At 41.6% G+C, this 26,593-nt stretch overlaps 1 protein-coding gene across 7 annotated transcripts in view; it reads left to right on the forward strand.

Annotated features, from left to right (window-relative positions):
- The first annotated feature begins 4,856 nt into the window (after window positions 1–4,856).
- Window positions 4,857–26,593, forward strand: part of RTEL1 (regulator of telomere elongation helicase 1) — a 92,351-nt gene continuing 70,614 nt past the window's right edge. For 6 of the 7 annotated variants that reach the window (XM_067554027.1, XM_067554031.1, XM_067554032.1 and 3 more), the window contains exons 1-13: window positions 4,857–4,944; window positions 7,179–7,295; window positions 10,512–10,710; window positions 11,111–11,204; window positions 13,454–13,535; window positions 14,820–14,880; window positions 18,300–18,375; window positions 19,047–19,131; window positions 21,172–21,237; window positions 24,114–24,267; window positions 24,739–24,777; window positions 25,141–25,219; window positions 26,260–26,357. In XM_067554027.1, coding sequence (XP_067410128.1) covers window positions 7,194–7,295; window positions 10,512–10,710; window positions 11,111–11,204; window positions 13,454–13,535; window positions 14,820–14,880; window positions 18,300–18,375; window positions 19,047–19,131; window positions 21,172–21,237; window positions 24,114–24,267; window positions 24,739–24,777; window positions 25,141–25,219; window positions 26,260–26,357 — 1,135 coding nt within the window. In that variant the 5' untranslated portion in view covers window positions 4,857–4,944; window positions 7,179–7,193. Of the gene's footprint in view, window positions 4,945–5,756; window positions 5,820–7,178; window positions 7,296–10,511; window positions 10,711–11,110; window positions 11,205–13,453; window positions 13,536–14,819; window positions 14,881–18,299; window positions 18,376–19,046; window positions 19,132–21,171; window positions 21,238–24,113; window positions 24,268–24,738; window positions 24,778–25,140; window positions 25,220–26,259; window positions 26,358–26,593 lie in introns of those variants that run through there. The other variant, XM_067554029.1, reaches the window with a different exon arrangement.

The raw sequence follows: 26,593 nt of genomic DNA on the forward strand, positions 1-26,593 counted from the left end.
ACCTCTAGGTACTACTGTTTATATAAATAATATTAAAATGACGACTATAGGTAGATGTCTAATGTTCTGAGTTATTTTTTCTTCCCTGTTTTAAACTTAATTTCTTTTCCAAGCTGCCCCTGATTTGGATCTGGACCAGTTTAAAAGTAACAAGCAAAAAATGTTTCTCCAGTACTTCATGAAAGGATTCAGGAAAATAGGTGTGTATATTCCACTAATCTGACTGGTTCCCCTCTGCCTCCATGGCATGTGATGTTTAACCAGGCAGATTATCAGGAATGATGGGTATTCAAGTAGAATCAGCAGAGAGATTGGTTTTTGGCATGCATTTCTTTCAGACTTTCCCATTACGAATACCTGACTACTTTTTGCAATCATCATTTCCTGGACCCTTTCCCCTATGGGAAGCCTTCCTCTGGCACGTCATCCTTTCAGTGGTGCTGAAAAGAGCTCCCAACTATGCACCACATGAAAGATGCGGATCATGAACAGCAGGTCTCTGATTCCCCTTTTAGTTTATGAAGCTCAAAGGATCAATTTCAGAAGGAAATTCCACCTGAAATTTCCCATCCTTCCTACTGACCGGAGCCTCATCAATAATATACTCTGCATCTCAATAAGAACCCACAATAATCCTCTCTAAGGCTTATTATCTTATAAGACACATATGTTGCTGGTTGCCTAGAGGCTGGTGAAACCAGATATAAAGATGAAAACCCTTTAGTCTGTGAGGGTAGAGAGTATAGACTCTAGTCACTAGCACATGAAATACACACAAAGCAAAACAAAAACAAATAACCAACTTAAAATACTATTAAGGATCTAAATTCTCATCACAGGCATCAGAAGACACAAAATTAAAAGTAGGCTACAGTGATCCTCTATCATGGGCATCAGAATGATAACAGTCTTAATGACCCTGCAATTTATTTAGCATCTTTCCTTCAGATGGGTCCCAATGGGCTTTACAGGTTTTACTATCTCATTGAGTTTACAACATAAATACTAAGCACTTTCCCCAGCACTGAAGGGCAGCCACCTCTGGGGAGAGGAAGGGAGGGAACACAATGGCTGTTTAACCAGCAGAATGTAATTACACACATTTGAATTTGTCCATGACATTGAGGTTAATATTCTCGGCACTCCAAGGCATGCAATCACCCCAAAGTAGAAGAGGGATGTGCATGGACCTGCTTCTCTCAACACTGGCCTGCAGAGTTAACCAGGCCAATCTGTGAAGCAGGCTGCACTGTCCAAAAGCATAGTGCAATGAGTGTATTGCCCCAGATCACTGGGGAGCTCAGGAGTCACAATCCCTTTCCAAGTTTCACACATGGAGCTGTCTTCTTTACAGCTGGGTGAAAAATGGATTTTTCACTTTGCTGGCAATGCCAAAAAATCAATGGGAAAATAAATTTGGTTTTGAGCATTTTTAAATGTTTAAAAATCTTTAAAATACTACTATGGTATCAAGTAATTGTGCTGCTAAGTAGTATAGCTTCAAGTTAGAGATGGTTCAAGTACATACAGAGTACCAACAGTTGCGATGGAATTTAGAGCACCCCAGAAGCTGTCCTAAGTTGTGCTAAGGGCCAGACCAGCACCCAGGACTAAGGGGGGAAGTGATATAATGCACCTTTTACCAGGTGCACCAAGCTTTGGCACACCTGAGAATCTAGCCCTTGATCTGTTCATAACAGATGGATTTTGAATTAATGGATTATATCAATCAATCCTCATTTATCTCCTCAAAGTTAAAATGCTGATAGCCAGAGGAGCCTGGCCCACACCGGTGTTCTCATCCTTGGGTTTTAGCTTCCTCATGTTCTTCTTTTGTGCAGAGCAGACACATTATCTTCAGTCCATATTTTGTAAATGACTGCTTTTTGGAGTGGTCTGTAAATATTGATATTAAAGATAATCGATATGAGTTTTTATGTCTCCTTGGATATCTCAGAATTTGTCTCCTGAAAATTCCTGACCATCCCAGATGGAAGTGGACAGTCCATCTCGTCTGGCACGAAATTCAAAATCAAAAGTACATAGTACTCAGGCAAAAGCCTGAAATTGATAAACAGTACATGAGAAAGTTAGAAAAGGAATGTGATTATCTAGCAAGAAAAACAGCTGAGCCCAGCCTGCAGGTACCTCTGCAGTATTTAGCAACTGAGAGAGAGAGAGAGACCAGCCATAGCAACATCAGCTCTAAATCAGGAAAATGTATACCTAAAGGCAAAAGAAACAACTGGGACTTCCTGACTGATTCCTTTTTGGTGCCCGTCATGTGTACTTCACACAGGAAAGAAAATGAGGCCAACTTGTATAAAAGATCTAGATCAGAAGGAGGAACTCTATCAAATCAACCAGGTGAAATCGCGAAGTGAACCCTGGATTTTGGCCATCCTGAAATCTCCTCCCAATTGTCTTGCCAGTACAAATGACAAACATCAAAGTAGAGACTACAAGCTGTTGGCAAAAATCACCACCTCATCTTGTAGTCCAGTCTGCATAAACACCATTCCAATATGAAATGCTCCAACCTGCCTTATCTTGTAAAGGTCACAATGTGTTACAAATGCAGCATCTGATTCAGAGGGACAACTGCATCTAAAATTGGTTAAGCATCTGTTTAAAAAAGATAGAAGTCCTAACTTGGATCATTACAAGGTAAATGGTGCAGAGAAATAATCATACAGAAAGATAGAGAGCGTCCAGCTAATGCTGAGTCACAGCAACCCCTGCACAAGAGCATAAACTGACTCATATTTCTGTTTGTGCTTGGAGGCTTTTTTGTGCAAGGACAACAGTAGCTGCTATTATGTTAATGTCAATTGTAGCAAACAATATACGGTAATACAATTCAATAGAATGTTTATATTAGTCTTCATTGTATAACAAATAATTCCAAAGAGATGCTCACTACCATTCTCACATACACTGTAAGGGGAGCACCCAAGATAGTTAGAGATTGAATTCAAACCTTCACTCTCCACTAAAGTTTTCCCAAACCCATTTGTTTTGGGCTGAAATTTTGTGTTCTTGGGATCGCTGCCAAAGGGATCCATTTTTAAGAAAGTTGGAGCAAAATCAGTTGAACAACTTTTGAGTGGAGCATTAGGAGGGATAGCAGGACCAGGTACTGTTTCTATTATGTTCCAAAAACTCAAAAAAGATTTAGAAATGTTAAATCTGACATGTTTTGTAGATCTCATTAAGACTTAAAAGTCACTGCAAGTTTAAATAGTTTGTTTGGTATATTTAAAGTTAAAATTGACAATGGCATGTATCTGCACCTATTCTTTAAGAACTCCCCAGTTAAAGATTTTCTACTTTGCAAACCAAGTATTTCTGCTTCATAGAACATACAAACTCTGTTAAGGATGACTGAAGTACAGAGGCCCAAGTTATTTGAAGGCTACATTAAGTACAGATAAATTAAGGATGTTGTCAAGCATAGCTTTAGTTCCAGAGGGGTAGCCGTGTATAGCTTTGTTAGAATTGCAGGAATTGGGAAACTGGAGTTTATAAGTTCTGTAAGAGAATCATTTGTACAGACCCAGCCTTAAGGTGAACTGAATATAGATAGTTCACTAGCATAATAGCTATAGTTCAGGCAATTCACAAGCCAGATAACTTCAACTAGTGGAGATTACAGCTTCTGCTGGCTTTGTCTGGCAAGCTTGCGATTTCTTTGCATTGAATACCCCAGAAAAATAATTTTACTGGCTCTGCTGCCAAAGAGGTCAGATCTTGTAATATACTCAAGCTTAGTAGCACTATTTTTCTTTTAGACTGGATATTTTCAAGTATCTGATGAAACATTATACTTCTGTCTAGAGATGTTCCAGAGGGGTAGCCGTGTTTGTCTGTATACAGCAAAAACAATGAGAGTCCTGTAGCAAAGGGCTCTAGTTTTTTTCTGTATGGAGACAATACCATTGGTGATCAGCTAGAAATGGACGGTGTCTGTAAAGTTTCTGTGGCACCTCTACATGAGACCACGTGCTGTTTCTTGTCTATAGAATAGCTGTCCAGTAGCATGGGGAGATGCAAGAACATTATCAGTATTAGCAGGACGATTTACAGGGAGCTGTCCTGGATGAGCTCATATTACCTTCCTATATCTAGCTTCTATGAAGACTCTGGGATTCTAATTCATTCACGTGCCTCTTTTCGGTGTATATATTTGTCCAGGTCACTAGACCCTGACTGGGCCTACATTAACTCACCAGCCCAGGCTGCCTCAGGAACACACGAGGAGCCTGTGCCTGTGGGGAAAAGCCCTCGGGCTGAGTGAGAAGCCGCTGCACTGCAGCCGCTCCTGGACACGTGCAGGCAGAAGGAAATGGCGAAGGGGGGGCAGGGAAAGGACGACAAAGGAGCCCGCCCTTCCCCCACTAGCAAGAAACACCGCGCCCGCTCAGATCCCTCAGCAGCTCCGGGGCGAGGCATGCTGGGCCAGCCCCCGCTGCAGAGAGCGTCGCGGGGCCTCGACTGGAAGAGACAGGCCGAGGCCTGGGAGTGAGCAGAGGGGAGCGGGTCTCCCTCACGCAGAGCCGTGGCTCCGCTGGCTGAGGGGCACCGCCCACCGCCGTCTCTCTGCCAGCCGCTGGGCGGCTCCGTCCCTTCAGCCATCGTCCCACCCGCCCTCAGGGGCCGCAGGCAGGCGCAGACAATTCCCTCAGAGCGGCGGGCTCCGCAACGCGGCGCGCGGGGTGTAGGGCCCTTACCAGGTGGCCTCACCGCCCCCCATATCCCGCCCCACGCGGCGAGATCTCGCGAGACAAGAGCAGCGGGAGGGGTGGAGGCAGGAGATGGGAAGTGACGCACCGGACGGCGGCGGCGGAAGTGCGTCATGACATGCTCCATGGCGGGCGGGCACGTGACCACGCGGCGCGCGCGGGGAGTATCATTTTTTGCGCGAGCGCCGGAGTGGGAGCTGAGGTGAGGTGGGGGGACGGTTGGGAGGGAATAACCGCCTGCGCGGGGCGCGGGGCCCTGGTCCCCCAGCGCTCCCCCGTGTCACCCTAGCCGGGCTGCTCTGGGCCCGGGGGAGGAGGCTGCAGCGTGCGGGTGTTTCTATGGTAACCGGCGGGGCAGCTTCCCTCCCCATGAGCACCCAGGCTGCCTCTCTCGGGGCCGGGCCGTGCAGCTCTGAGCCTCTGGCCGGTTCGCGCAGCGGGGAGAGACCGTCTCCTCGGGGAAGGCAGCCTGTGGGGCCTCCCCTCCTTCCCTTCCCCTCCCCGGGCGGCTGGGGGCACCGCTCGGCGTTCCTCCGGGCCCGGCCCTTCCCCTGGGGGTTCTCCGGCCGAGTCTAGGCAAGGGACCTGCCCTCCTCCTGAATTGATGTAATCCTTTATTTGGCGGGCGAAGCCTCCGCCTGGCTCTGCTTCGTTCAGCTCCCAGGTGGCTCGTGGTGATTTACCTCATGCTGGCTCCTGATCGTCAGCTTGGAGCAGTGGGTTTTCAGCTTGCGCTCCATGGCTCCCTGCGAGCCCCCAGGCTACCTCTGAGGGGCCCACCAAAGGTTGCCGTTACCGTAGACCAGTAGTTTTCAACCTGAGGTGTCCACAGACGGTCTAAGATTTCCAAAGGGGTCTGCACCTCCACTTGAAAAATGTTTGGGGGTCCACAAATGAAAAAGAGTTGAAAGAGTATATCTACACTCCTGCGGCCCAGCTATGGTCTGGGGAGCCCCATTGCAGCAGCACAGATACGGTGCCAAGGAGGCTACTTGTCCAGTTTTATACAAGATCCTTTTTTTGTGTGTTGGTTTGCTCTGTCCACTACTGGGACGAAACCGGACATGGCTTTGTCAGGTATCAGATGGGGAGATGTCATGTTTAACAGTACTCCCCCCACCGGTGTGATCTTGTACACCTGCTGTATGCAAGGTCAGGTTGGTGGGGACAGAGCGGTGCATGCTTGAAAACAGCACCTTGTGTGCGGCATGGTGCGTGCAAGGGGAGGCTGGCAGAGCTAATGTCAGGCAGGGATGGATTCATGCTGTTCCTGAAAGTGCTGAAATGTCCAGTATTCTGGGAACGTGTGAGTGGCCACCTGGTACTGCACTGCAGCTGTGCTGCTGTAGCAACATAGCATCATACATTGACAAGGGTTTTTTTTCCCATCAATGTAGTTTAATCCCCCTTTCTGAGAGGTAGTAGCTAGATGTGTAGGAATTCTTCCCTCAATCTAGCTGTAACTATGGTGGGACTTAGATCAACCTAATTACACTGCACAGGGCATGAAATTTTTCACAGCCCTGAGCAAACTTTTTAGGTGTAGGCCAGGCCAAAAGACCTTAAAGTGACATGAGGGTCTGCAGAATTTTGCACCCATTTAAACCAACGGCTCAAATCAGTGTAACTTTTTCATGCAGATAGGGCCTTGTGCAAAGTACTTATGATACATGTGCCCACTTAGGAGATTAAAAAAAAAAAGTATATGAAACATTGGACAAAAATGACAAGATCCCAGGACTTGGGTGCGTAAGGCTGCCTGAAGCTTGTGCAATTTGAATGTGGGTGAGATTTAAAATGTTTGAGATGTAAATAGCAAAATTCCTCTAGAAAACAGAGCTCCTTATAATGAATAGGCAGGAGGGAATCTCCCAAAGCAGAGAAATTTGGCAGGACTTGGGAGTATTTGAGGTGACCAAGTCTCTTATGTCCTCTGTGTTTAACATTAAACTACATGTACCTCTCTCATGCTTTGGATATACATAACTTTAAATTGACAGCACCAATTTATTTACAGTTTCTAGTAATGGACTGTCCAGTGTATTCCACTTAATGTCCACTAACAAACATAAATAGAATAATAAATATGGCACACTCCATGGCCCAACTGTTGATGTGATTCTACAAAGATTCAAGTTTGTGAACAACTTTGCCCCTGTGAGTAGTTGCATTGCACTCACTGGGACTGTTTATAAGAGCATACTTAGATCTTTGCACAGTTGGGCCCTAAATCCTTGTGAACTTTGTACCTCCTGTAAGTAGTGATTTACTGGTAATATTGTTGCCTAAAAATGAAATGACAATACTTTCTTCTACCTCATGAGGGTAATTTCAGTTGATTTTAATGAGAAGTTGTAGTATACAAATTTAGCATATATGCCTCTTGTACAGTAAATTACATATGATAAAGCATGCTCTTGGTTTCTGTGATTTCAGTGTATAAGATAAAATATGCCCAAGATAACATTAAATGGCATTACAGTGGACTTTCCTTTCGAACCATACAGATGTCAGGAGGAATACATGACTAAAGTGCTTGAGTGTCTCCAAAAGGTAAGCTCTGGGAGAGGTTAGAGTTAGAGTAAATGTTCCAATGCTGGACAGGTGGATTCCTTTGAGATCCATTCATGTTGGGGAATGGGTGGGAAGGACGATTTAGGATTTGCAGTGTGTGTTTCTAAAATAATCTCTTCTATGTACAATGCGGATTTTACCATGTCAAGTGACCCGGGTTTACCTGTGATCAGGCTGTATTAAAACCATGTTACAGAATCTGCTTTTTATAGGGTTTTAGTGCTGGGTTCTGTGATGTGTTTGTACCACAACTTGGTTCTGTCCACAAACAGTACCAGGCCATGATATAACACTGTACCCCAAGACGGTGGCATTTATAGTGTAGATTTTGGGTAGAGGGAGCAGATCATAACTGTGAGGATTTGTTCTCTGTCAAAATGGGCCAGGTTGGAGCCCCTGAGCAAACCATTTTATTTATTTTAAAAAATAAATCAGTTTTGTTTTGTTTTAAGCTAAACGAAATAAAAATAAATAGTATAGTGCATCAAATGTTTTGAAGGCATTGTAACATTTAAAGGCTATTTGTATAGTATGGTGGGTGGGTGGGTGGGTGTATGGTATAGTGTATGGTGGGTGGGTTTTTGATAATGTGGAAAAAAAACCACATTAGAATAGGTTTTGTTAGGAAAGAGGCTGTGCAGTAACCTTTTCCCTGGCAATTTACTACAGAATTTTAATTCTTGTCTTTATCACAAATCATAGTTTGTAGAAGCTGCAGTGCAATTTATGTAATAGGTGATCCAGTTTGCAAACTGTGAAAGGAGACTCACAATTTAAACTATTGATAAAAATACCTAGTTTTTCTCCTTCCTTGTCCATATATTCTCTGCTTCCCACTCCACCACACTTTATCTTTAATTGTACATGTTTAGCATGCAATTAAAAAAAACCCCAGAAATGTTATAGTGTTAAATCTTTTGGCAGAAATATAGGTAGGATTTTTTTCCCTTTCTCCCAAACTTGAAAAAAGAAAGAAAAACTAAATAAGTAGTCCTTATGTTCATGCAATCTGTCCTTACTTAAAAAAAATGGTGTACTTGTGGTATTATGTACTTGGCATTTCTGCAATGTAGTCTTAATGAATGTCAAACAAATAAGGAAACACTTTCCAAAATACTGATTATTCTTTGCCTGGAGTGCCTAAAGAAGTTTTTCTGAGATTCATGTTCTTTGTTCCACCCTATCCAAGACCTGAACTCTGTTGTGGAAAAAGGAAGGTTTTACTCTTCATGACACTCCACCATTGTAGTGTCAGTTGCTTAGTACATAGTGTCTCAACCTGTGGTACGCGTACCCCTGGGGGTATGCGAGACACAAACAGGGGGTACGCGGCAGAAAAACACAATGAAGGGAGGTGGGCGGCAGCCAACAACTTTGGGGAAGCCAGGTGGCAGCTGCCCGCTCCCCACCCGCTCCCAGCTGGGAGGCAGGCAGCAGCCACCGGCTTCCCTCCTGGTCCCACCTCCTCGCAGGGAGGTAGATGACAGCAGCCCCAGTCCTGGGAAGCTGGATGGCAGCTGCCAGCTTCTTGGGACACCAGGTGGCAGCCGCCAGCTTGGGTGGCAGCTGCAGGCTTTTTGGGAAGCCAGGTGGCAGACACCTGTGTCCCTCCCAGTTCCAGTCCCAGGTGGGAGCCCGGCAGCAGTCTCCTGCGCCTTGTGAGCTAGGCTCGCAGCTGGGTGATTGCCACCCGTGCCCCAGCTCTTAGCCGAGAGACAGCCTCCAGCACTCTGGCTTGAAGATGGGCAGCAGCTGCCTGCTGCCTGCCCACATCCCTGGGTCCCAGCCAGCGTGGAAACCTGCTCAGTCTCAGCTTGGATTGGGTGGCAGTCGCCCACCTCCCGGGCTGGCAGCCGGCAACAGCCGCCTGCAACTTGCCCAGGTAGCAGCTCCCCTTCCCAGCTCAAAGCCCAGTGCCCAGAAAACCAGGCGGAGAGTCCAGCGACTTGCCCAGTTCTGGAGCCTGGCTCTTCCACAGATTTACTTGTCAATTTCACTGCTTTAGCTGAGCAGTGAAATTGACAACTATGACAGCCCCAGATTTTACCAGTATAAATCTTAAGAGGGGCGCACACAGTGTGATTTGCTCCAGGCTCACACCCCCCTAGGGATGGCCATGGGGAGCACTGCTATCCACTCTGGTGGCCCGCTAGTGTCTGCTCATACCTCACAAGTTCTCACCTGTGTGAGGAGAACACCATGTGACCCCGCCATCAGGCCATAGTGATTGGCTGGCATTGACCTTTGCTCCTATATGGAGGAAGGGGAGGAGGAAGGAGGGGAGAAATGGCAGGGGGTTTTGTGATCTACCACAGCCACACAGCATTGCAGAATTCAGAACTCTTCTGCTTTACAAGAAATACAGTCGTCTAGCGGTAAAGGGGGAAAAGATTGCGTTTCTCAGAGTGGAAAATTGAGTGTTGGGATACTTACTAAAATTTTTAGAAGTTAGGGGGTACTTGCTATTAAAAAGGTTGAGAAACACTGGCTTAGTAGACCCCTATTGATGTTGAGAAGTAAAAGCAGATACAATTTTAAACCTATTTTATAAATGGCTTTTCTTAATACTGTTTACACATGATTTGTCCTGGCCCATGCATATCCAGGCATAAATAATTCAGTTTGTAAAACCATTTTAAAACTGTAATGTCTAGTCTACAGACATAAGATATTTAAAAACAGGTCCACTAACACAGTTCTATCCCTGGTGTAAACAGTCTGTACTGCGTGATTCGATCTTGTGATGTGGGATGCATGTTTACATTTTTAACTTGCTTAGCAAATCAGTCACCATCATTAGTGTTGTTGTTGTTTCCAATTTTAGCCTAAGGCAGCATCTTATAATGTTTTCATTTATTTTTAAGCTGAAATTTGTCATGTCTTAAGCAAAGTATGGGGAATTTATTTGCTAATTAAAGGATAAAATAGTCCATTAATCTGTTTTTGGTTGAGCTTCACTGTCTTGGGTAGAGGCTCCTACAGGTTGTACCACTTTATGTGGCAGTTTTATATAGGCTTATAAGCATGTTCATATGTGTTGTAGTAGAAGGTATATCATGCTAGATAAATCTGTACAGTGATGTGTTTATTCTTTTGCTGCGGGAAATACTGTACTGTAAGGTGATCAGTGCTAGGCAAATTTCTGAGTTGTCCCTGAATTTTCCTCCCTTGTCCCTGTCTTTTTCAACATTAAAGCAGGTGAATGGCATTTTGGAGAGTCCCACGGGCACAGGGAAGACATTGTGCCTCCTGTGTGCCACTCTGGCTTGGCGGGAGCATTTTAAAAATGCCATTTCGGCACAGAAAATTGCACAGCGAATGAATGGAGTGGAACTCTTTCCTGACAGACCCATGTCGTCCTGGGGTGATGCTGCCAAAGGTTCTGAAATCCCAGGTAACTGCCCCCGCAAGCACGCTTTGACTTTTATGTGGTTGGGAACCTGAAATGAATGATTGGAGATGATTAGTATTTATTTTTCTTTCATTCTTGCCATGTATTTATGAATGCCACAATGGCATTATTTAGCAGCTAAAGCATTATTTCACACTTACTTTTTACAGATGTAAATCTAAAGATGCTCCACATAACCGGTCTCCTTGCTCAGGGGCGTAAAACTATCACTTAGCTCATTTCCTGTAGGTGAATAGTTGGATTATAAAATTCCTTGCTGTCTCCATAAGCCATACTGTTACCATAGCACCAGTTGGGGAAAGCAGGATAGTAATATAAATTTTTAGTTCTTCCTTCTGTTTAATGCTAATAATTTTTTCTCATTTTTTCCTCCCTTTGGCAGCTTATTACACTGATGTTCCTAAAATAATTTATGCCTCCAGAACCCATTCTCAACTTACTCAGGTCATTAGTGAGTTAAAGAGCACAGTCTACAGGTAAATACAATTTAAGATAATGCTTTTCAGTAAGAGTAAAAGGGTAGAAACCCAGTCATTTCAGGGATTATTTGAATTTTGGTGAATGAATACATATCTGATGATATATTCCTGAGAATGTAATTCTCATAATGTAGATGGATGGAAACTGGACTTCTCTGACTCACTGCGTAGCTTCCCTCCATGCTGAGGCTTGTGCTTCCCATTCCTTTTTCTTTTCTCACTCCTATCCCAAAGTTTCCTGTATATAGCCTCTTTACTTCTAAAGTTCCCTTGGAAAAGTGTGATTTTTTTTCCAGATGGTTTTCCAGTCAAGCCCTCTAAACTTTTCAGTGTATAAAAAGAAATGATATTCTTCTTTGTTCAGGGAGGGATGGATTTTTCAGTTTATCTGGATTAATAGAATATTTTGCTTGTATTCCTGACAATGGTGCTGTTTCATGTAGCTCAATGGTTCTATGTTTTGTATTTGAGTAAGACAACTGAAAGCATTTCAGTGCTGAACTTCTTACATAGGATTTAGTGTACAGAGCCTTGTCTGTATCACACTGTGGTCTGTCTTAGTTACCTCTTTACCACAGACATGGCAAATGTTAAGCAATCTGATTAGTCAGATAGTAACCACCTGAGTATCTGTATGGATATATCTTTTCAATGAACAAAGCTATTTTGAATATTTTCTTTCAGTCACAACTTCTTCAGTAAATTAGCATTACTCCAACCTCTCTGCTATGTCAAAAATTGGTTACAGTGGATGAGGGGTGGGTTTTTTTTTTTAATTAAATATCCATGGTATTTAGTTGTGGGATGCTGTGCCACTATAACAGGATCTAGATTTTGTGGTGGGTGCTTTTTGAAAGAGATGACCAAAGTTAAGATTGATTCCCCCTTGCCCCCATCAAACTTAATTTAATTAATGCCAGGGTGGATTGATTTAAATCACCAAGAGAAAATCATTGATTTAAATCAAGTTTCCCACTGATACTTCTTCACATATTTCTTAAACAATGGTGCAAATCTGATCACTAAAACATGTTAATTTACAACTTAATACAGCATTTTACAGCATCCAGGAGGGTATACTTTGTATAATTTTTTAGATAACTTGATATTTATTAATTTAGGAAATAGTACATAATATTCATTACCTTTGTCAAGCTGCAAATGCAGCAGCAGTACATTAAGAATGGTAAAAACTAAATCACACACACAAACATGATAGCACTTATATTTTATTAAACTAAATCTTAAATGTTACATCAATGTTCTTCGGACATAGCCACATCTTCATCCACATCATTTTCTCCCAATAAGCAGTTTTCATTATGATGTTTATTTCTTGCAACTAGGCCCTGCATCTCTTTCTTGCTCTGCTTACACTTGATATGTTTTCCTTTTTTACCCAGGGATAGGGTCTTACCCAAATAGGGTCTCTCTTACGCCCAAAAGCCATGACAGTTTTTCTGGGCAAAAATGTGGGGGAATATAGGAAGCTGTGTGTGTACTGAATAATGTCTTCCCTTTTTCTTTTTAGTCCACTCCACTGTTCATTTCTACTCTGCCTCCTTCCTTTGTCTCTCTGTCTTTAAGACAGTGTCTTAACTAACTCCTCTGCCTTGCTTGGTCCAACTCCACCACCATGTAAGCGCAGAACAACAACAGCCCTATCCAGCCTGTGTCTTTCTTTGCACATATGACTTTAATCTGCTGAGAAACAGAAATTGCAAGCCCAGAACTTTCAAGAAGCAAGGGCTGGTAGTTAGGCTGGACAAACTAGAGCCATTAATTAATTTTTATGAGACTGTAAGTGCAAGTTTAGCATGTTTGTGATGAGATTTAATTGTAATTGTTTTTTAAATGAGATAAATTTAGTATTTTCTTGATGATTTAAAAAAAATCCAATTTAAATAAAAAAGTCTGATTTTAAATTTTAAAAAATCCGATTTTTTAATTTTTTTAAAAAAAATCAATGATTTTTATCCACCCCGATTAATTCACGGTTAAGATTAAGAATTTATTGCCGCTACAAAAAATTTACTGTGATATTATAGATGAGAAATATAGCTGTTGAAAAGCCTTGAGATTCCCAAATTTCTGACCCCCACTTTTATTCTTCTCCCTAGCCAACCCTTCACATTTGCAATACTTGACTCAAGCTAGCAACGTCTTCAAAAGTCTGTTTTTCTCTCTTGTCCCCCTCCACCCCCCCTTTTTTAAATATCACCTATATGTATGTTTTGTTTAAACAGGCCAAAGGTATGTGTTCTGGGCTCCAGAGAGCAACTTTGCATTGACCCTGAAGTTAAGAGGCAGGAGAGTAACCACATGCAGGTAAGAACAACACAACAATGAAGACATGCACAGCTCATACATGTAAGTGCCCATGTCTTGGTCTTAAGGCATGTAACTCATAGTACTGAAAATAATTACTATCTATTGGCAAAACTCAAGAGGTATTAATTGACCATATAGTTGAAGTGCTATAGAGAGTTGGTATTCATGTCCTGCTCTGCTCTGCTAGTGAAGAATTAAATTCTGGGATTTATCTTTCCAAGAGGAGTTGTGACTGGTGAGAGCTTGTGAATTAGTTTTCTGGGTTCAACTTCCAGTCCTGTCACTTGCCAAGTGACGTAGGACAAGAAGTTTAAAATGACACCATCAATTTAAAAATCATGCTCTTGATTGAAAGCGTTTTGCCTTCTGCTGTTACATGTAATGTTAAGGACCACCATAGCTTAAAAAAGACGAAGCAGTAGGGGAAAAACTACTGAGTAGTCAGTCACTATCCTCTTATTTGTGCAGGTGTTTTATATAGCGATGGGAGAGGAAACAACACTGAGAGGAAAATGTAATTGTAAAACTGCAAAAATTGGCCAGGGGATTTGTAGGCATTACCTGAAATTGACGGCGTCCCTTTTCTCTCTGTGCCTTAGTTTCCTCATTTGTAAATTGGGTTCAGTATTACTTCCCTTACATGGTCTAATGCATGTAAGGCACTTTAGTCTTTATATGAAAGATGCCATAGAAATCCAACAGAATGTATTTTTCCCTCTTTCTTTGGCAGGACAACTTTTTGGTCTCCCTCTATTTTATTTCTTTTATTGATGGTCTGGTATGCATTACTTCTAGCTTGGTGCTCAAAGAGCATACTGCATTTCTACAGCCCCTTCTTGTGGCTGAATAAAGGGGCAGTAATAGAAGGGTATCAGAGGGAAGCTTGGCGTGTTCTTCAGGGAGGTGGATGCCTCTGGGGAGGGGACCTGTTTGTGGGAAGGATGGAGGTTAATGATGGATGTACAAGAGCAACTGTAGGAGATGGAGAAATTTGGGAACAAATGGCAGCCTCATTATGAAGGAGTCCAGTCAAGCCACATGTTTTGTAGGTTGTGGGTTATAACCTGATCCTCCATGGTGCTTGTTTGGGGTAGATGTTGCACCGTGATCAGGGTCTGTGGAAAATGTGAAAAGAAGAGGGACTGGATCTTCAGAGAAATCCTTCCCCATCCCTTGTAATGCAGCAGTGGTGTCACTGAACATGTTCGTTGACCCTGCGTCTCCCTTCACAGTCCTGGACCAGCTGCACCATTGTGCCCTGAAATGTACTTTATCTTGCAGATCCACATGTGCCGAATGAAAGTGGTGGCTCGTACTTGCCATTTCTATAACAATGTAGAAGGTAAGTTTGGCTGTGGAGGCAGTGCCCTGATTTTGGGCAGAGATGGCTGACGAATGAGGAAGTTGAAAAGAAGTGACAGAACCCATCTGCATCTGAATATATGCATGTACATTTAATGGGTTTTTAAGACAATTTAATGCTCAGGAAAGGTGCAGGATTGATATCGCTGAAGGCTGAAATCCTTCTAATTTGTCCACAAAACAGAGCAAAGGCAGCAGCAGTGCAAATTATCCATATAATCCTGACAATATGCTTCATCCCTGATCTGGTGAGGCCCTTCTATGAGTGAGAGGGTATTTCGTTCCATATGCCCATTCAGCTCGGCCTCTTTACTGTGACTGCTAGCAATTGAGCTAAATGAGAAAGTGGGTTTTGTGATTTGGATCAGACCACAAATGCATTTCATGTCAGTCCCCAAGCAGTTGTCAGCACTCCTGAACTGTAACTCGGCAGACAACCGGCATGCTACATGATGCACAGTATCAGGGAGGAAGTAGCCAAGGGCTCTGGTGGTGGAGGATGACAGATGACAGCTGCTTCAAGTGCAGCTGGTTTTAAATGTCCTTGCAGAACCCATATTCGATAAGCTGTCTTATGCTCATGGTATGCTGTCAAGGATGAAAGGCTGGGTTGATGAATGCTGGGGTTCAAATTTGTGGGTCTGTATATTTTAAGATGATGCTTAGATCACTAAACTGTGTCCTCAATTTTTACTAATACGTGTACGTACGTGTGTATACACACACGAGTTCTTCAGCACAAGACCAAGTTAAGGAAAGGATTGCAGTTCTTCTCGCCTGTGTGAATAATAAGGCATTCTGGTCATTGAATTTTGGGCTGTAGGTACTGAGCAAACTGGAAATTAGGTTAGGACTAACCCATTGAAAAAATTATGGCACCAAGATGTGTATTCGCTCACAAACTATCATCTACACATGTTGTGGCTTATTATGAAAAACATAATTAAGAGCTAAATCAACAGATGTTCACATTTTCTTGGAGTCTTTCCTGGAATTTGGAAGCAGCAGGGCCAGGCTTCATAGAATTATAGAAATTAAAGATGGAGAAGGACCTGCTATTTCACATCTAATCCATCCCAAGAGCTCCAGTGCAGGATCGTTCCTTGAAGTATGGACATTGAGTTAAAATCAAACTCTGTTTATAGAACAGTTCTCTGTGGAGTGTGTGGAAGAAAATACAAAACTATTGGACACCCCAGCTAAATTAGGTCATATAGTACTTTTTACCCTCCTTTTGTTGCAATTTCCTATGCTATCTGGCTTTTGTGATAGTCGGGCACCCCAGGACTGTTGGTTCTTGGTTCTTCTGATTTATAAGATGTTTGTACAAAAATGGGAGGATGAGGCTGGCAGAAAGCTTTGTGTCCCTAGAATTCAAAGGATGGGAGAACAAGACGAACGGCCTGAGGGTGAACCCTGAGTTTCCTCAGGCTGCTTTGTCAGAGAGCTCAGGCTATCTCCCTTGTTAGCGCTAATCACCAGCACTAAGGGGCCCCATTGTGCTAGGTACCGTACAAACACAGAACAAAGAGACTGTCTTTGCCCTAAAGAGTTTTCAGTCTCCGGGTGAGGTATGAAGGTGGTATTATCTAGGTGCTGGTCTTAGAAAAGAAAAAGGCCATAAGACTTAAAATAGAAGTGTACAGGTCCTGTTTTGATCTTCCTGGAAGGTTGTTTTCTTGACACAATGCAGCTAGTTTGTGTCACCATGCTGGCCTGCCATTGTAGAGACACTGGTTGATAAAATTTGAGGTCTAAAATTATAGACATGAGCCTGGAAATGGAAGTTGTGATTTAACATTGAAAATGTGTATAACATTCTCAACAATACTTAAGGGTAAAGAACAGGATAAAAAGATTCAGATTTTTAGAGGTGTATGCCTAGTGAGCATGGACAACTGCAATCACAATAAAAGTGTGCATAGCCTGACAATTAATGTACACTGGGCCACAAATGCAAGTGCAGTTATAGTACCTATACACACAGTACTTGTGTAAGTGCATTTTTGCACACATCTGCAGACAAGTTCTTTTGTTCAAACTGACAGTGCTATATTTAAGCTCAGAATTTGTTCTAATTTTGGTTTTTTTACCAATACGTTGTTTGTACCCATATTCTTTTCTATTCTTTGTGTGGGAAATTGCTCATTTTACTTCTTTTTTTAGTTTTAAGAAGCAGCAATTTTTATTTTAATAGGTAGTCACAGAGGGCAATGAATGAAAATAAGTTACCTGGTTATGGATGTCTAACAGCTAATTGTGGGTGAGAACTGGCTTTCCCTAGTGGTTTGCTTGTCAGGCTCCTGTGCTGCTGCTCTTTAGATGAAGGCAGCAGAGAAACAGTTTATATTTGAGGTGGTTTGAGGGATAATAGGGTTATAGAAATAAGATTATCTGTCAATGTATCTAAAGAGGCTAATGATATGCCATAGTGTCTTAGAACCTTGGCTCTTGAGTCGGTTTCCAGGAAACTGGCCTTCTGTCATTCTAATCCACCCACTGGTCAAAACATCTGCCAGAGACCAGCACAACTTGCTGGGCATTTTCGACAGCACAGAGCTTGCCATTAATCAACTTGGTCCTCCCCAGGAGATGTCAGTGCAAAGCTCAGAGGATCATATCTTCTTCAAAGAATTACACCACTGAATTTATTCATTTGTTTTCTTTAAAAAAAATTCCTTGCTCCAAGCAGAGTTTTAGCCTGGAGTGAGTTGAGTTGTCTGAGTGTTCCATCCCTGGAAGATAGGAATTTATAAGGGGGACCAGCTAACAGAACTTCAGCCATAACCAAACTACTGACTCTGCTATAAAATTCCTTACCTCTTCATTCTTTTTCATAGTATGGTTTGTCAAGGGAGTCAGGACTTAAGATGGAACCTGCAGCACTTTTGCACTGTTAAGTTTTATTCCACTACTGAGAGTCTGTCTGGCATTTAGCTATTCTTCAAGCACATGATTAGTTATACAATACTGCAGATGCTCATCTGTGATAGGAACTGGGAATCTGGCCCTTGGTTTTATTCTTAATGCAGTTTAAAATCTTTTGAGTGTGGCTGGAAAGGACTCTGCGATATTTTTCTCTAACAAAGCTATGACTGTGCTGAAACAGAATCCAGCAAATGACTGATATCTTCAAAGGCTGATAATTGTGTGTTTATCTGAAGCTTGTGCTTCAAGGAGTAGATAACAGCTGGAGCACTCTGTGCTGGTGGAGCTGCAGTGCAGCAGGCTGTAGAATATTGCACAGAGAATAACCTCAGGCATTAGTTTCAGTCCAGGGAATCGAGACGAGACTTGGATAGAATCCAGTGAACTTGGAGGGAAGTACAGTCCCCACATGTAATTGTTTATCTAGTTATTTGCTTTGAATTCTGTAGCTGTTCTTTCTCTCCTTCACAGAGAAGAGTACAGAGAAGGAGCTGACCAACTCCATTTTAGATATTGAAGACTTGGTTAAAAATGGAAACAAGCACAGGTAAAAGACCCCTCCTCTTCCTTTGGGGAAACCCTTTTTGTTAAATGCATTTTCGTGAATTTGACACACCTAATAGTTTCAGATTAGGAGCAGTGACAGGAGCCAAGTAGTGACATGTTGTTGTGCAAACAACGCCCAAGAAATCCATCTCCGCACTGAGGCCTTAATGCCTGTTGCTAGAGATGATGGTATATTTGAGTCCTGATCTGTGGCAGAGATCACAGTCAGGCATGCTGGAGTAGGAACTGCTGATTATGCAGATGATGTGGTGGCTTTATGAAGTGGATGAGACCACGAAATATCTTATCACTAGAGATTTAGTGATCTAATCCTGTGTTGAATTCTAGTCTCCAGGGAAGAAAGATTAATCATTAGTGCATTAACCACAAAGCCACCTGATTTTTCTCACATTTGGTATCTTAATCTGTGTTTTGCTGGACTGCCCAGCTAGGTGTTAAATTCAGTATTCCTTTTTTCTAAAGTATAAATAAGAAGGACCCACATGGTTAAAGCAAGCCATCTGCCTTCAGATCTAATGTGCCAGTTCCAGTCCATTAAAAAGCTGATTAGAAACCTTTGAGAACCAGAAACCTAATAAATGAAGGCAGAGCGCACTTCAGGCTTTCTGTGGATATTGTTTTATAGTTTTACTTTTTTTTTTTTTTAAACAGAGTTTGTCCTTATTATCTATCTCGGAACCTGAAGCAGCAAGCAGATATAATTTTTATGCCTTACAACTATTTACTAGACTTAAAGGTACCATTTTTATTTTTAAATTCAAATGTTTTTATTGATCTTTTATCAGATTTTAGTGGATATGCCAAAAAGAAACGTGCATAACAAGCAAACTCCTGGTGTGGTACACTCAACTAGCTAAAACATTGCACAGAGTATGTGAGACAGAACTTCATAACTTAATTCAAATCAAGAGTTTTAACGATGGCTCAGTCAGTGGAATTCATCCTGCAGGGCACAAAATTCCCTTATGTTGCTTGTATCAGTCATAAAATACACCATAATATACAACTAAATTATATCCTGACAGTTTTTTTTGCCACTTGTGACATACCTTGAAATAAGTATCTTCTGAAGAGTTACCCCCCGTAGTGGTAAGAGACCAATATATGCTGTTCAGACGCAGTATGAAAAGTGATGTTTATTGGCATTAAAATATTTTAAAAAGACACCTGTGCAAGGCTCTAAATGCCCTAACATTCAACTAATATGACATCCCTCAGCAGTTTTATACAATCAGGCAAACAACTCAGCAACAGCTCCTTTCCACCCCTCCTTTATCCCAGGAAGCATACCCTCAGTCCTCTTCAAAATTCCCCTCCTGACCTTCCCCCCCTCCTTTTAAAAAAAATCTTTTGAAGCATGACCAGAAGGTCACAAATTTGGGCGATTTCAGATCAAGGTAGAAAGCAGGTTCCAGAGTCTCGGGACCCTCACAGAATGCCCCACCTGTAGTCTACTCTCTCTCTGATGGGAATCCATCTTGAGGCACCTCTGTTGACTGCACCTGTGACAGTATGGAATGGTCTTTCATGTAGGCAGGACCCCGGGCCATTTAGAGCTTTATAGGTCATAAACAATGCCTTAAACTGGACACAGAGATCAATGGGCAGCCAATGCTGATCCCAGAGCACTTACGTCTTGCGCTCCCTGCAAGATGCTCCCTTTCAATAAGAGAATCACTGTAGACTACTTACGTAATGTACGGCTGGGAGGGACCGCGAGTGAGCATCAAGTTCAGCCCCCTGTGCTGAGGCAGTAAACCTAGACCATCCCTGACAGTTGATTGTCTAAGCTGTTCTTAAAAACCTCTAGTGATAAGGATTTCATAAACTCCCTTGGAAGCCTATTTTAGTGCATAACTATCCTTGTAGTTAGAAAGTTTTCCCAAATATCTAACCTAAATCTCTCTTGCCGCAGATTAATCCCATTACTTCTTGTCCTATTTTCAGTGGTCACTGAGAACCATTGATTCCCATCCTTTTTATAACAGCCCATAACACATTTGAAGACTGTTATCTGGTCCCTCCTCAGTCATCTTTTCTCAATATTAAACATGCCCAGCTTTCTTTATCTTTTCCTCATAGATCAGGTTTTCTGAAGCTTTTAATCATTTTTCTAGCACTCCTTTGGAGACTCTCCAATTTGTCCGCACCTTTCCTAAGGTTAGGTGCCCAGAACTGGACGCAGTACTCCAGCTGAGGCCTCACCAGTACTGATTAGAGCAGGTTGGTCTGTAGGCTGGCAAAGAGTAGCAAAGTGAGCTAAAGATGAAAAGGATATTAGGAAATGAATTGAAACAGAGCTTCATAATTGTACTGCACATAAAACTGTGGCTGTGTTCTTTTTTTTGCAAAGATGACTCAAACATATGTAGAAAATACTAATGACAAAAAGAGAAATTGGAATGAATTATAGTGAGTGCATCCCTTAAGGTATTAGCGTTCTCTTCTTTCTTATGCATGTTAGTGCCTCTCAGTTTCACCTTTTGGCCCTCAACCCTGACTGCTTCACAAGACAAACTGCCATTATACATAAGATGGACCCATGATGTCCTCTAACTTACAGCACGGTGTGTGGCCTTCTTATTACTTCTAGATGACACATTTGTTATCTCCATTTCTTGAGAATTTGCTGCAGTGTAATCAGCCAAAACAATTTTGCTTGTCACGTTTCATAGTGGATTATTTCCTGTCCCAACTCTCTCATGGTCCATTCCACCAACCTATGTCTGAAGGCTGTGTTGCTATCTCACCCTTGCCCCCTTTGTTTTTGCTTTAGAGCCGGAGAGCACACAACTTAGATCTGAAGGGGACTGTGATAATACTCGATGAAGCTCACAATGTGGTAAATGATTAATATCTGATTTTTTTTTCACCATTTCCCCTTCCCCACCGAAGCACAAAGTCTGGCTTTTCCCGTGTTGCAAGTAACCTTCAAAAGCTACAGTAAAGGAAATTATTTCAGCTGTTAGTATGACCAGTTTACATAGATGGTTATTAAGTATATATTTGGGACTTCCATCTGTATTGAAGTGGATTTGTGTTCTGCATGAATCTTAGCATTAGCTAAAACGTTCTCTATAGCAGTCCACCCTCCATCTATAGTTGTGTGATCAGTTAGAAAGTCAGGATTCTGATATTGCTCCTAGTCATCTTCTGCATGGGCTTCACATTTCTGGGAGTGATTGAATCCCCAATTTCTGATATCAAGGAATCAAATGGATATAATACAATCAATGCAGCTTCTTACATTGTGTCCTTCACTTAAGTATTGGTTGTAGAGTGAAGAGAACACACATTACAGGGAAAACTTTTACATAATGATGGAGGATGGATTATTCAAACCAGTGATTAAGCCTAGTGAACACACAGACCTACTCAGCAGTTTATGCTCTCTGCTAGATAGGCTTGCAATATCTGAAAGACCTACATTTACAGTGCAGCAAAGCCCCCCGAGTAATGCTGTTTTTGGCAGAACTGTTAATTTACTGTTCTGGTACAAGAGTTCATTGCACAGCCCTTCTGAGTCGGGTTTTCCTGAAGCAATCCTGGCAGATCTTTGGATCTATTGGTAGCTGGCAGCAGGAATTTAACCTCTTCTCTGCTGGAAAGTGCAGGTAATCAGTTTCCTGTGGAATGTTGTTCAAATGACTGCAAAATCAGGAAATTTCTAGGTACTGCATTTGGCAAGCAGAACTGGAGCACCTGGCTTGTTTCTTGTATCACTGGTAATTTGTGAAGTGAAGAAGTGATTATTAGTGAAGAAATTAAACAATTCTCCTTGCCAGAGTAGTCTGGTCCAATCCTGGTTTTTCAGGTATTTGTATTGCAGTTGGATGAGATGTGGAATTTTATTTGCTTATTGAACAGCTAACCGGATTTGATCATTCTGGTCATTATTTTCAAAAATGTGCACACAATGATTACACACACAGGTATTGCTGCACTTAAATATTTAGTTATGTGCTTAACTATCTGCCTAAACTAGTCATTTGGACATGCAGCTGCAGTACCTGCATGTGCAAATTCGGTGCACAAAAAGCAAACATTTTGGAAATAAGGATTCTAGGTCTAGCACTGTTCAGCTTCTATGGAATGTGAGATCCGTGATAAAAGTATTGAGAGTTTCTGTTAGCAGTGAGTACTCCTATCTTTCAGATTTATAGATGGGACCTGGAAAAGCAGACTCTGATGTAGTTTCATGTAATTTTTTTGCAAACAGAGCCCCCCAGGCATCACACCTCCCTTGGATTAGTTTTGCTCTAACATGTGGGCTAACTCACCTTTAAATGCTGGATAGCGTGTGAGTGTATCAGCAATGATAGGAAATCAGAGACGTACTTCAGAAGCCTATTTTTTTGAGTTTTTTAATAAAAGAAAAAAAAACAGCTGGTGGCCTCTTTCAATAGGAACTCTGTAAAGGGGAGATTGGATTCCTCCTCCTATCAAGAAGATAACAGAAGGTGCTGCATTACAAGGTCATATCCCTAACTGTTTCAAACACTAGTTCAGTGCTTGGCTAATGAAGGCCAAAGGAACAGTTTAAAATGTGTCCCCTGATCTGCCAAATTACACCGCTTTGAATTTCTCTAGCAGCTGCAATATTTATTTTCTAAGTGCTAGTTCTTCAGCATTGTTGTCTATTTTGCTATAAAATGGCCACTGGAAGGGGAGGATGTTTGGCCTGAGGTAGCTGTAGAAATTATTTTTAGTATTGGAATGCAATATGTGCTGCCTTAATCAAACAGTCCTTTCCGTTAAAAAGTGAACTTGGTTCCCACAGAGCTTTTCCTCTTCACAGCATGTTGCAAGTCTTGGGGCTTGTCTACACAGAGAAATTGATTGGGACTCTATCCTGGGAAGGAGTGATTCTGAAAAGTTGCAGGATGTTGAAAAATTGGAGTGTGTTCAGATAAGAGCCACAAGGGGCAGGTCTACACTGCCAGCAAAATTCGGCGGCAGTCAATGGGAGTTACGTAAGCTATGCAGAGTAGCTTGCGTAACTCCCGTTGACTTCATTACTTCCCTTTAGTGCGCCGTCTCCACTGTGCTGCGCCGATGGGAAATGCGTTCCCGTTGATGCAGTACTACACTTTTTTTGGAGGTGGTTTTAATAGATCGACTTCAGGATCGATTGAGCATGTCTTCACTACCGCTCAGTTGATCTGGAAAAATTGATCTGACGGCGGCGGATTTGCCGTCATCAGTGTATACATAGCCAAGAATAATTAAAAGGTTGGAAAATATGCCTTATAGCGAGAGACTCGGAGTTTAATCTATTTAACTATTAAAGAGAATAATGAGGTTACTTGTAAGTGCATATGTGGGGAATGGAAATTTGATAAGAGGATTATTCAGTCTAGCAATCAAAGATATAACAAGATCTAGTGGTTGAAAGTTGAAGGTAGACAAATTCAGACTGAAATGAGGAGTAAATTTTTAACAGTGAGGATAATTAACCATTGGAACAACTTACTGGGGTTGTCGTGGATTCTTTATCACTAGAAACTTTAAATCTAGACGGGATGTTTTTATAAAAGATATGCTCTAATTCAAATAAGAATTAATTAAGGGAAGTCCTATGGCCTCTGTCATATGTGAGGGCAGACTAGATGATTATAGTGGTTCCTTTTGGCCTAACAGTCTTTGAAGTGCCCAGCATACCCAGGGTATTACTAGAATCCAAATAATAAAAAATCCTGTATTTTCTTGGAATTCCAGGAGAAGTTGTGTGAAGAGTCATCTTCTTTTGACTTAACTCCCTACGACTTGGCTTCAGCCATGGATGCTATAAATGTAGTACTGGAAGAACAAGCCAAAGTAGTTCAACAGAATGAAATCCATGCTGAATTCAATATGGAGTTTGCCAGCTCAGGTGTGTTGATGACTGGGGGCTAATGGTTTGCAACGGATATGGGGATGGCAAATGTCAACAAATTTGGAAAATAACTGTTTTCCTTAATCAGTCCCTGGATGGTTGAATCTGGGTGGTGGATAGATGAACTTGGCCACTTGGCCAACAGTGTTGCCGTTCTTCTAACCTTTGCTAACCAAGTATATCAAGATTCAACCAAACCTTTCAACAAGAGGTAAGGGGCCAACGAGGAGAAAAGTAAGTAGAATAAAAAAGATGTAGTTGTATAAACACTGAGTCTAGCCTTCAAAACTGTAATATCCACAAAGGCAATCAGCAACAATAGTCTCACTTGAAGAAATGAAAAACACAGGTTGAAAAATTAATGTGAGGAAGTTGGGATTAAATTAAGAAACAGTTTGAACTCAAATTCTGAACACTTCATCTAATCCCTGTGCAATTAGGATTGAATTGAATTTTCTTCTCAAACAGGGCTCAGCATGGAGCTTGAAGATATAGCAAAGATAAAGAGTAAGTATAATTTCTTTGGTGTTAACTTATTTCAATAAAATTGCTATTGATACAGTAGCAAAAGAAAGTGCTTTGGGAAGTGATGGAAAGCATGATCATGCAGCCTTTCCATTATACACTTTGACATCCGTATAAATGATTAGAAGTTTTAAAAATTAAACATTTGGAATAACTTAAATTTTATATTTCATCAGTTTAAAAAATATCAGATTGGCTATAGAAACAAGATAATAGCTAGGTTTGCAGGAGAATAACTAGGTGACAATCTATCTAACAAAGGGCATTCCAAGGAGCGATTTAGATGAGTTCTGAATTTTTCATGTACTGTGAACTGAACTATTTTCTCTCTTGATTGCCTTAAAGGGATTCTTCTCCAATTGGAAAATGCTATCGATGCTGTGCAGCTGCCAGCTAATGAAAATGGAGTCACTAAAGAAGGGAGGTAGGTGCCAATTGGCAATTCTGTGGTGAGATTGTATTCTTTGTGTCTTTATGTTGGAGGAAAGAGACTTCTGGCCTAAAGAGGCTGCCTCCAGTGTGAGCTTCTCCAAAGTTCCATGAGAAAGTAATGCCGTGCTCTGAACTAGGAAGCCTCCAAGACAGCAAGTATCAATGAGTTTTTATAAGGTGTACTAGCTGTTAACTTTAGTAATGTCACCGTAGCTCTGGGAACCAACTTTATTACATAACTGTTGCTGTACGCACAAAGTGTATTTGATGGGTCCCCACTAAATGTTCCCTATTGTACTTGCATACTTTTATGGTATTTCAGTAATTGGTTATTTTTTTTAAACTCTGAAAAGCATTTCTGCATCAGATTATACTAATTCTGAAATCTATCAAATGGGATCCATAATCATTTGCATCCATGCCTTTTGATATCTTATAGAATGTTTTGGGAATATTAGTAGTTTATTATAAAATGGTTTGAATACAATATTATCCTATTGGGATTAGGATTTTGCCATTTAGCCTCTCTCACTGTTTAGTAGTGACAGGGTTCAACCACATTATAAGCTAGACACCACAGCTCCTATAAAAATAGTAAGTTAAAATTTGGAAGATCTGGCATGGAGTGTTTGTGTGAATAATAGGGTATGTTGAACTGGACGATGGTTTTTATTTGTTTCCTCCAAATGCTGGCTTGTGAAAAACTGATTGATATTAAGGTACCAGAGTAACTATTATCTGGTTGAGATACTTCAGGCTTCACAGAGCTGTTTGTAAACCAAAGGAAATTGTCTGTTATAAGCTATGCATGAAAAGTAATTGCAAATGATGTGGTGATGAAGGTCAATGGGCTTTCAAACAAAAGTATGCCAACATTATCTCAGTTAACCTTGTAACAAAGTATTTATTACTTTTATTTACCTTTATTCCTCATGGTGAAGGAAATACATTGAACGACAAGGGAAAGGTATTACTGTAGTATAGGGTAATTTGCAAGGTTTGTCCAATTGTGTTTTTCTTCCTGAATTGCAGCTACATCTTTGATCTGTTTGCAGAGGCCCAGATCACATTCCAGACCAAATCCTCCCTCCTGGAGTCAATGGAACAGATTGAACAGTTTCTATCAGGCCGTAAGTGCAAGCCTGTCACCCTGGCTAATAGGTTGCATAGTTCTGTAAATTAGAGATGACAAGGCTTTCCCAGAAATACCAACAAATGGAAGCTTCCATATGTTGGGGGCAAAAAGTAGAAAGGGGAGAATGGGCTATTCACATAATGTTCTTCCTGTGTTCTCTTTGCATGGGACCAACATTAATTGTGCCATAAGCTTGTGAAAAGACCATAAAGAAATGTCCATCCACTTACC

The sequence above is a fragment of the Emydura macquarii genome, unplaced genomic scaffold (genome assembly GCF_026122565.2).
Source record: "Emydura macquarii macquarii isolate MOO-44397 ecotype Brisbane River unplaced genomic scaffold, CSIRO-AGI_Emac_v2 contig_1483, whole genome shotgun sequence".
In the NCBI taxonomy this organism is placed as follows: Eukaryota; Metazoa; Chordata; order Testudines; family Chelidae; genus Emydura; species Emydura macquarii.